The sequence below is a fragment of the Cyclospora cayetanensis genome, unplaced genomic scaffold (assembly GCF_002999335.1).
Source record: "Cyclospora cayetanensis isolate NF1_C8 unplaced genomic scaffold, CcayRef3 CcayRef3_contig_366, whole genome shotgun sequence".
Classification (NCBI taxonomy): Eukaryota; Apicomplexa; class Conoidasida; order Eucoccidiorida; family Eimeriidae; genus Cyclospora; species Cyclospora cayetanensis.
In genome coordinates, this window is record NW_020312332.1 from 1 (window position 1) to 10,199 (window position 10,199).

Here is a 10,199-nt window from a genome sequence, read left to right on the forward strand (position 1 = left end):
CTGTGTCGACGGACTCAGCAAGTTTGCCCATTTCATCCTTTGTGCAAGTTCTCTCGCATCTCAGAGAATCTATCGGTTATTTTTAACCTGTGTCTCAAAGATACCCACATGTTAAATACCATCATTATGGATATGGATTGAAGTGTGTCAGTCCGTTAGGGAGTGCATTTTGGAGCTCCCCATACTTTGACCATCGTACGCCCACTGCAATCTGGTCTGCCGCAGGTGGACACACTGCAACCAGTGCGCTGTACCTTGATGCAGATGCGCAGAGGGAGAGCATCAAAATCCACCCTTCTGCAGTGTTTATATCTTCAAGCATACACCATTCCGCTTGCATGGCTAGGGTTGCTTCTTGGTGCTCAGTATTTTCATTATACGACAGCACATCTGCGTGATATTTGGTCTCCGGAATCTCTGGTCTGCACTGGTGAGGCCCTCTACGATGGGCGCTTGGGGTTGATGGAGAAAGGTCAGCAGCCAGCCTCAGCAGCGGAGGGATCCAGGGAACAGCTGGGTAGTGAAGCGAGTGTCTGCACAAAGCTCGCGGAGGACCGCCAAGGAGTTGTGATATACGTTGGTCGGCTATGCTACGAGCGTGAAGATTCGGCCCTAGTTGATCAACACGCTTTTTACGAGGTGCACCAGAAGGTGTGCAAACATGTCCTTACGGCCAGGTTGCTAGGAATTTTTGCCGTTTTCTTAAGACAAGATCTGTCGGTATCCAGAAAGTTTCTCAAGGTTTTCCGAAACTCTTCGTATTGTTAATGGACACTGACGTGCGGGCAAGGTGTAACGCGCGCGGGTGGTGGTACAGGGTGCCGTATAACTGCCGGGTTCTAGACCTATTGAGCGCCAATGACACGATAGATGGGTGCTTCTAGCGAAGGAATTGAAGAACGCCCACGTTGGTGAATTGAAGGAGGAGCGGTTGCATGTTTCGTTACCTGCGGTGAACCTTACGGCTTTGTTTGATTAAAGGCCCGTTTCGCCATGAACCAAAGCATCGGCGTCCTTCGTAATTGTCATTCAGGTAGTGCATGCTCCGCGTGAAAGATTTATTTACTTCATGGATAATGCCTGAAAAGTTCTCAGTTAATAATAAGGTATTGTGTATTCACAGATCTGATGTGCAGGCGCACTTACGAATGTTGTCCCTACATTCTTCCTTATGTCTTGTTCGGACTCAAATATTAGCTATGATGCATGGGCCGGCTATATTAGTATACTGAATTTGCTCTATGAGTCTCGAAGGCACTGCTGGACTAAAGGGAATTTGCTCTAGCACAATTTGCGTGTCTTCCGTTTTCTGGTAGCAGAAGGCCCACCTATTGTAGCGCTGTGACGAAAGCCAGCTATGGCACAGCCATCGTAGTTTTAATCCCTTGTCCGTTGTCTACTACTTTATGTGTTTCGTTCCTCATATTTGTCTTTGGCGAGAAATGCACGCCCTTTCTTTCTGACTTGCACTGGCTTTTGCGTTTCTCTGTGCCAGGGAAGTGGCAATAACACGAGAACTCTTGCGCTGCCCTGTACGTAGCTGCTCTCAATATACAGGCAAAGAGCGCGAGGGCGCCGCATGTCTCGGATAGGGGGCAGAAGTTGTTGGGGCCTAAGCTCATCGTGACCGCGTGGTACCATACTAGTTGTATTTGAGTACGAATTAGTGAGAAATTGGCTAGTTGGTTTGTCCGTTCGTATTTTCATTTGTTTTAGAGTGCATTTAGTTCAAAACAAGCAGACGCAATCTCGTCTGCACGACTGCTGGATGCTCTGTCCAACTAGTTGTGAGTGGTAGGAGTTAGCAGAGGGTGCAGCCACGCCCACTCTGACTATCTCCTTTGCTTATCTCTCAAATCTTAGGGGATAACGCAGGCTACGAGAGGACTCATAGTAAAAATACTCAATAACCTATTTAGTCCGTGTTGAATCTAGAGTTAAGTGACTCCCCATGGTGACACACTATAAAGTCTTACATTTTTTGAGAAATTGCTGAGTCTTACGAGATATTCTTGGAGAAAGCTAATTCTGGTTGGGAACCATAGAATAAAGCCAAACTAAAAGCCTCCTGTAAACTCGTAGTGAATCTTTATTCTTGCAAACTTATACCCAGATACCATCTTGCAGTAATTATGCCTCATGTAAACCGTATGATCATGAAGCAACTGCGGGGGTCTTTTCTGTCCAGGTCGAAACACAGGGAGTGGAGAACTGCAATGTAATCTTATCAGCAGTGAGCTTGTACATGTTTGCTTTGCCTTTTACCTGTGTTATGTCTAACATAGGTGGGCAGGATGCTTTGTTTATTTCCGCGTGTAGTAGAGCTGCAAAAAGCCCCTTTAATGTGACATCTCCTTACACGCTAACTGCTTGATAATGCAGGTTTCTTACTCCTGGGACCTCCTCACTTGGATCTGTATGTGCCTTGGTCATGCATGCACTGGACGTCGACTTTGGGGCTTTCTCAAAGTTGGAAACCCTCAATTTTCTTCCAATTGAACGGGACACATCCTTTCTTTTACAATGTGATTCGCCCTTGTACTCTGATAAGACTCTTAAGGGCAACTTGTTGATACCTTGTGCTGCAGATAATCTGGGGATCAGCGGTGACCACCGGTTTTATCCCCCTTATTTCTTTCTCTGTGCGCCCAACATCTTCTCTTACTATGTTGCTAAGAAGGAAAAGTGCCTAGCGCTCCTGCAGCGGAGAGACGTAATCGTACTTCGGGGCTCCGCTACTAACTGTCGGTTGCCTCAGTTGCCTGTTTGGCGCAGCTGGTGTGTCTTTTGCCGCTGCCCCCTATTGTTGCCTGTAACTTTCCTAAAATAGTACCATTTAATTGCTGGAGCCTTATGGAGTTTTGTCTTTGGAACGCGTCTCACTGAAAATCTCCCACCAGCTACGGAGTCTGTCAGTCTCTCCAAGAAAACGCAAGGCTGCCTTCTAGTAAAGCGGAGGCTTTTTGAGCACCATTCCCCATGAAGGCTATAGGATTCTGGGGCCTCTGTGCAACTGGATCGACTACGGCTGGGATCTCCTACTCTGGACAACGGATTGAGGACATCGGGTGCATGTGCTCGTACGTGTTGTTTCTGCTCTTATTCTTGTTCATTCAGCTCTGTATGCTTTAATTATTTACGGCAAAAGAGGTGGCAGAACTTACGGCAGATCGGGCTCATGACTCCCAAAGTTGAGTTCTTTTCTTCTGATCTCTGCTTCTGGCCGAGCGCAGTTGGTGTGGTGCCGCCTTCCTTGGGTGTAAATACACCCCACGACCGACCAAGATGTTCGATGCGTTGTATTTCCTGAACTCCAGGGGCACACTGCTTTTGTCTCAGAGCTTCGGAGTTCTCGAAGTGCCGGCTGCACATTTGGCAGCTTTTCGCCACGCGCTTTTCCCCCGGCTCTATATTCAGTCTGCGCCCCCGGTGGTGTGCGTGGGGGATGCTAAGGATAAAACCACCTTCTTTTACGTCTCCATAGGGGCTGCTGAGACGCTTGCTGATCAAGATTTGACCAAATCTGCCTTTGTGGGGCTGGAGGCTTGTCTTCGGCGGACAGATGTTGCACTACGGATGGGGGGTAGTGGGGGCCTTGTGGCTGCCGCTGCCTGCAGGGGCAACCCTAATGCCACGATGGCTTTTGAGCTCCTTCGTCGCCTGCTCTTGCTGCTGCAAGAATGCACTATCCGGTCGGGCGCTTCCCCCATAGCCATTGGGGCCTTGGGCAGGCGCCGATCTCAGGGGAACCTAACTGAGTCCTTCCTCCTCTCTCATGCAGATTTGGTGTATGAACTGCTGGATGAGGCAATCGACAGAGGCATACCTCAAACCTCTGATCCTAAAGTGCTTCTGCTCTTTGCAGAAGCCATCAGTGGCCTGCGCAGCGCAGGAGGACCCAGCGTGCAGGCCGACACCAGTGAAGGTGCTTCAAGACTGGTCGCCCAGGCGACTGGGGTGACCCCGTGGCGACCTGCTGGGATCCGCCACAGGAAGAACGAATTGATAATTGATGTCGTAGAGAAGTTGCACGTCCTTGTGGCCCAGAGCGGCAGCATCATTCGGCAGGAAGTGGAGGGCAAGGTAATCGCCCAGTGCAGCCTTTCCGGAATGCCAGAGTGCAAAATCGTGACGAATGAGATTGTTGCAGCGAATGGCAAACAGAAGCCCAAGGTCCAGGCCATCACCAACGCGCCGCTTCCGGGAACCGCAGTGGACGCCACGAAAAGTGTCCATGGATCGGTGTCTACAGCGGGTGCCTCTATTGGAGGTCCCCGGCGCCCTAGTCGGCCCAGTGAGCCGCATTCACCCTTCGTACCAACAAATGTCATTCCGCAGGGCACTGCGGCATTTGTGCCGATCGGAGCCAGGGAAAGCGTGAAAACTCTGGGGTGTAGCTATCATGAGTGTGTGCGCGTTTCGACGCAAGCCAACGAAATGACCTTGGCCTTTGCTCCTCCAGATGGGACCTTCGAGATTATGAATTACAGGCAAGCACATGGGATAGGCCGCTAGTTTCGCTGTTCGGAATCGATCTTTGGTTGCTCTTGCATTGGTTCGATCTTCGTTGCTTTTCGGGGTGAATGCTTTGGTAGGTGGACATGACGTTTTGTGTATGAGTAAGCTGCGGACTGTTCATATTGCGGCAGAAACCATCCGCAGGCTTGGCTCCCGGGTGTGGACACATTCCATAGGAGTTCTGTTTGTCTGTCGCTTTGACAAAGTATCCTCCTACTACCTGTTTTTATGCAGGTGCGACGACTGTGTGAAGGTCCCAATTAAGCTTTGCCCCTTCTATTTCGAAAAGAGGGCAGGCCGCTTTGAGTACTTGGTATATATGAAGGCCCAATTTTCGCCAAGAATAGCTGCCAAGGACGTAGAGGTGCATTTTCACCCGCCACCCTTACCTCCGGTGTATGCGCACACGGTAATACGACCTGAGCCATACTTTCGCATATGGCGGCATCTTTTCAGCCGCGCTCCCTAATGCTCATTCCGCTCCTAGAGTGCATTAAAATTCAGGTAATTGTTCCAACACCGCCAGAAGCCAGCAGGATCTTCATTCCTTCAATGGCTGGCTGGGGCAAAATGGAGTATGACAGTTCGCAACTGGCCGTTGTGTGGAAAATCCCCAAGTGAGGCACCAGAAGTTCGAGAGAATACGTTATAAAGCCCTGCATTGCCCCGTGGTCTGCCAGACATGTATTTCCGGATATCCGTTTTTGAGCAACTGCATTATAGAGGATGAATCCAAGGAAGCAGGAATGCCGGGTTCAGTGTGTGACCATGCATTCTCCGCTGCAGGTTTCCGGGGGGCCACGAGTATTCTCTGCGCTTTGTACTGGAGGTTTATAGTCCCCCGTCACCCGTGCGAGGCCCCTTGCGTCTTTCCTTCTCCCTCCCCGGTTTCACTGCAAGCGGCTTCTACATTCGGCAGCTGCGAGTCACTGAAAAGGCAAACTACTCCGCATCCAGGACTGTCTCCTATTACACGGAGTCTGGTCAGTACGAGCTGAGGATCTAAAGCGGTAGAGTCTTTTAGTCTTACCATAGCAGCAAAAAGGAATGCTAATGCAGCAAACCTTGTGCCAGGCATGCACTAGGTCTTGCTTTTCCCCCACGAGGAACGCGCTGCGTTTGGTACATGTTTTCTGGCCCTAGTTGCTTTTAAGACAGACATCTGCGCTTCTTTTTGAGAAAAGTAGAACAGTTGTATTTCATGCGTGCTTCTCTCTGCTTGTATGGGGCAACCCGCAAGATATTGTACTGACCACTTTAACGTCGAACACCTCTACAGGCCAGCTCTCTACAGCCAGTAATATGCCATGTGTTCGAAAAGCTGTAGAGTACCTTTGAAGCACTCGATCGAATTTTAGAACACTATAACCTCATCCTCATTACACACGTCAAACCATATATTATGGTTTCGCTATTGCATTGAGAAGAATTTCGTTTAGCGCTGGAGAAGCACGCACTCGCCGTCCGTCCCAATGGCAAAAACGCAACTCTCTTGGGTTCCCGATGTGCAAACAAAGGGGGAGATTGACCTAGAGGGGAAGCAACCACTCGGGTTTGCCTGTTGTGGATCGCACAACAACTGTAAAACAAACCTACGGGGAGGCCGCCAGAAGTCATCCTGACAAGGCGTGCTGCTGCAGCCATATTGCCCCGCAGCTGCTGTATCTGCAGAATTGGCTGCCGCCTGCTCGTTGGCCAGCGTTGTATAGGAATGCAAAGTGTGGTGCGGTACGTTCATCCCCGTGATTGGATGGTTCGGAATAAAGGCACCACGTGCGGCAGTTTGAATTTGAGGGTCTGGGCGCTTGGCTAGTCCATACATAAACAGCAGACTGCGCTCCGCAGCAATTTGGAGGAGGGAGCGTACCACATCTGTCAGTCGGGCCATTTGTTGGCCGAAGGCACTTCCCGGCACCATTCCTGTATGTTTGAAGGCATGCAAACATGTTTAAGCAAGGTATATATGCATCCACGCATGAAAGCATGCAACACACCAGGAGCAGTACGTCCCCGTGCTAAGCAGCGTCCTGGATGTCTTTCGGTAACGGAGTGCAGAAGCCAACTCCGCTCGGGTAAAAGTAAAACTACAACCCAAGTGGGATGAACATATTCTCCCATGATGCCCCTAGAATCTACTCTGGAGGTCGTCGCATCTCCCCTCGTCCCCATGCGCAAATGTGCAACATGAACAGAAGTGTCCAGCAGCCATACCTAAGTCAAGATCGTCAAAGAAGACAACTCTGCAGTTTCTCAAGACTCCGAATGATAGTAAATTCGGCAGTGATGAGACAAACTGCTGCAGCTGATCGACCGACGCCACAGACACCACGTGCAAACCGCTGAAAACACACCACCGCAGGCGAATGCAGAAGCTTATGCAAACATGCAACTAGACAGATATGCAAATGCTGGTGCACTTGAATCGTTTACTACGTGCTTGCGTTGGGTTGGGTACCCACGTAGAGCTTCTGGGTGCGTTGTACTGTGCATAGAGCATCGTGTGACAACACCAGAGGATTGTGCAGAATTTTGAATTGTGTGGTATTTTGCACCTTCAGAGTAACTAACCGCTTGATTCACACATTCACGAGGTATGGATTCATGGCTTTTAAGTGGCTGTGTACTACGAAATATCGGTAAAAGGGTATTCCTAGTTCAGCCTTTTTTGACGGCTATACAAAACTTACACTCCAAGAACAAAAGAGCTATATACATATACATATACATGAGGTCTGTATTGACGTACGCAAGGCATTTCAGCAAGAAGTCTTCTGGTTTCCCCGCAGATTCAGACCTTAAGCTGCCCCTGACCTATCGGCAAAAATATCATTCGCACCAATGCACAGTGTATTCATACTCAGAAAATCGCATATGGAACTGAAAACACAGTAACACACATCGAAAGGGCGTTTGAATCTACATGCCCTGTTGTAGACACATGCAGATAGGGGCACGAACAGGTGAAGTTGTTTTTCTGTACTCCCCTTATACATCCAATTGTATTGATTCGTGAGAACATAATCCCGGAGGTGTACAGTGCAAACAACAGAAAGCTAGGTAGCAGTCACATATAGATGCCAGTCCGTTTTAATCAGCATTATTTGATTCACAAGTTCGCATACAACTCACGGTCTTTATTCTACACAGAAGCTGTTCCTTGAGGAGGTTGGGCGAGATGCTATCATTTCCGAGAACAAGTAGGCACTCTTCGCCGATACCCCCGGCTGACTGGGGTATAAGAAACTCCGCCAGGATTTGCTGATAGGTCGATGAGGCAATTCAGGAACAGCACAGGGAAGGCAAGGAAAAAGCGTAGGTTTATTCCTGATATCCTCTGGGTTCGGTAGGTTCCCTAAAGAGCAAACGATAGGCGGTGGGTTCTATACGACTGCTGATTGCGCATAAGGAGGCGTACGAGCTTACTGCTAAGAGAAGGCTCTTTGGGGATCCAGAATCCCCGCGAATGCAGATAATATCACCGTGACGAATTGCCTCGCCTGAGAGAACGAACTCGAGACAACCGAGGAACCGGGGTTGACTAATGCAAGCAACAGCCGTTACATGAACAAGAAAAGTTAGAAATAACACAATAATACCTCAAAGTGGAAGCATGGTGTGAAAGTGCAGAAAGTACAAGCGAGGCATCTAGCCGCGACTCGGTGCAGCAGCTGAAGTGGGAAGGCTCAGAAGAACAAGTGCCACTTCAAATCTCGCTCAAGAATGTAAATAAGCGAGTTATAGGCTACACATCTATCGCTTCTTTCGATGCACTTTGGTGCTAGGGTATGGGCGTGAGCGACTGCTAGGTAACTTGCTGCGTTGGCTGAATGCCTTGCATCAACTCTGGCCTGAGTGATTGCATGATTGGATGTATCAACGACAAGAAAGCTGTTAAGTGGGCACACACACACATCCAATGCCGTTGGTGGGTGAGCATTATGATTCTAAGCTGCGACTTGCTGACCTCTTGTCGCCCACTTTAGCACAGGATGCTCTGTGTGGTATGACAGACTTCTCAAGAACCAGTCTCCTGCATTTCCATTGAGCCAAGGAACTTGATTCATGGCTAGGGGTGCTTCCTTGAAGCGTTCATGCGCCCTTAAATAGTCTTTTCTTGCTGTTGCCGATGGTAAAGCCCTCACTGCTAAACGTGATCTGCATTCTGTGCCCTGGTGCGCAGACACGAGGAAAAGTGAGGAGTCAGACAAGTGTACCAAAGCTACCCATATATCTCATAGTACCGCGAAACCATATCAATGAGCAAGAAAGATTTCAATGGGTTTACTTTTTTGGGGATTTTGAGCCCCAGGAGGGGCAACGCTAAGGGCCCCCGGGGGCCTCCAGCTCTCGCACCGGTGACCCCCAGCGAGGTTTTTGTGCAGCTGTGTCTCGTTTGTTGCTGTCATTTATTTGGCTCTCATCTAAAATCTTCAACAGAATCGGACTTGGCGGAACTTTTTTAAAAGGGATGATATGGCGGTTTGCAATGCTTTTGAGTTGAGATGCACAGAAATTGGGATTGGCTGGACTTTTGTAGGCCTGTGTGGTTGCTTACTCGGGAGATTCATGAACGATAGTAAGGCGTTGGCCAGCCGCCCAGCTTATGTCGAAGTGCTTCTCTGCAGCCAAGGTCTGCATTATCTTGTGAGTGACTCATTCACGTTTTCTGTGACGGTTCCCGTGCCTCTTTCACTACCTGCCACTTAGCTGGAAACTTCGATTTGCTCCATTTTGCATTGTGGCAGTATGTGCTGGCAGTATTTTACTAGACTCCTCTCCCTTTAAGATTCTTGAAGTCGCAGTCAACCCCGGCACCCTGAGTCTAAACCACGCTATAAAACACGTTGTGCATACCACCACCGGAGCACTGGCTGTACTTGTACTCTGTTCTTCCCAATTAAATCTGCCTATCCTAGCCATTGATATTCACTCGCACCTACCATCGCAGCTTTTCTCATCGCCTTCTCATCCCTATGCTCTCATTCGTGTCCCATACCTACTGCTTCCTCCTCTCCTCCCCCTTCACTTGCTTGCCTTAAGAACACTTCATCTATGGTCTGCACACGGACACACTTCAGTCTATACTAAGTAAAAATTTAATAGAAAGGATTGAGTGCTTTACATCAAAAACATCCTTCACAACCCTGCCACACTGTTTAAAATGTCCAAGATGAGGGCAGGACAGCTAGCATGCGCGTTGTTGCACCCTCCCAGCACTCCGACCACCCACAGCTAATTGCGCATAGCATCTAGCGCACATGCACATACCGTGTAAAGAGTGCTCTGCAATGGATAAAGTGTACGAGCGGACAGACCAGGATGTCAGTTCTTTGATAATCCTTCGGTATACCAGTGTAGTAGAAAGCGTTGATGTGTAGCTTAACCCGCTGGGCCTTCCCCCACCAATTCCAACCACACGTTCTTGTACTCCACACCGGTGTATCGAGACCAACTGCACAATGAAGAGCGGCAATGTTCCGCATTATCCCCACACTCCAGGCAGAGAGAACAAAAAGCAGTGCTAATGAGAAGAGCCCATGTATGCATCAACCACTGAGACAAAATCAAGAGGAAGGCAGACGCAACCACTAGCCAACAACGAACGACAAACCAAACCAACAGCACGAAGGCAGCGCAATGGCTCGCCCTCTTCGAATCACGGGAATGCGTCAGCCCCCTGC

At 49.2% G+C, this 10,199-nt stretch overlaps 2 protein-coding genes across 2 annotated transcripts; one reads left to right on the forward strand and one right to left on the reverse strand.

Moving 5' to 3' along the window:
• The first annotated feature begins 3,285 nt into the window (after positions 1 to 3,285).
• Positions 3,286 to 5,524, forward strand: LOC34623865 (AP-1 complex subunit mu-1). The gene is made up of 4 exons (XM_026334121.1): positions 3,286 to 4,510; positions 4,695 to 4,882; positions 5,023 to 5,135; positions 5,305 to 5,524. Exons 1-4 carry the CDS (start codon positions 3,286 to 3,288, stop codon positions 5,522 to 5,524), a joined length of 1,746 nt encoding a protein of 581 aa, XP_026189906.1.
• Positions 5,525 to 5,953: 429 nt separating this feature from the next.
• On the reverse strand, positions 5,954 to 9,438 carry LOC34623864. The gene is made up of 7 exons (XM_026334122.1): positions 9,215 to 9,438; positions 8,847 to 8,962; positions 8,483 to 8,737; positions 7,934 to 8,015; positions 6,655 to 6,857; positions 6,168 to 6,438; positions 5,954 to 6,047 (listed from the first exon to the last, which is right to left on the reverse strand). The coding sequence occupies exons 1-7, from the start codon at positions 9,436 to 9,438 to the stop codon at positions 5,954 to 5,956; spliced, it is 1,245 nt and encodes a 414-aa protein (XP_026189907.1).
• Between the last annotated feature and the right edge of the window lie 761 nt (positions 9,439 to 10,199).

What these genes read in the sequence shown, in the direction of transcription:
- LOC34623865 (XM_026334121.1), top strand. Translation starts at nt 3,286, where the DNA reads ATGTTCGATGCGTTGTATTTCCTGAACTCCAGGGGCACACTGCTTTTG. An exon ending in TAGCTGCCAAGGACGTAGAG is followed by an intron (nt 4,883 to 5,022) that starts GTGCATTTTCAC and finishes ATTAAAATTCAG; the next exon opens with GTAATTGTTCCAACACCGCC. An exon ending in GTTGTGTGGAAAATCCCCAA is followed by an intron (nt 5,136 to 5,304) that starts GTGAGGCACCAG and finishes TCTCCGCTGCAG; the next exon opens with GTTTCCGGGGGGCCACGAGT.
- LOC34623864 (XM_026334122.1), bottom strand. Translation starts at nt 9,438, where the DNA reads ATGGCTAGGATAGGCAGATTTAATTGGGAAGAACAGAGTACAAGTACA. An exon ending in AGTTTCCAGCTAAGTGGCAG is followed by an intron (nt 8,963 to 9,214) that starts GTAGTGAAAGAG and finishes AGTTCCGCCAAG; the next exon opens with TCCGATTCTGTTGAAGATTT. An exon ending in GAGATGCGACGACCTCCAGA is followed by an intron (nt 6,439 to 6,654) that starts GTAGATTCTAGG and finishes TCAAACATACAG; the next exon opens with GAATGGTGCCGGGAAGTGCC.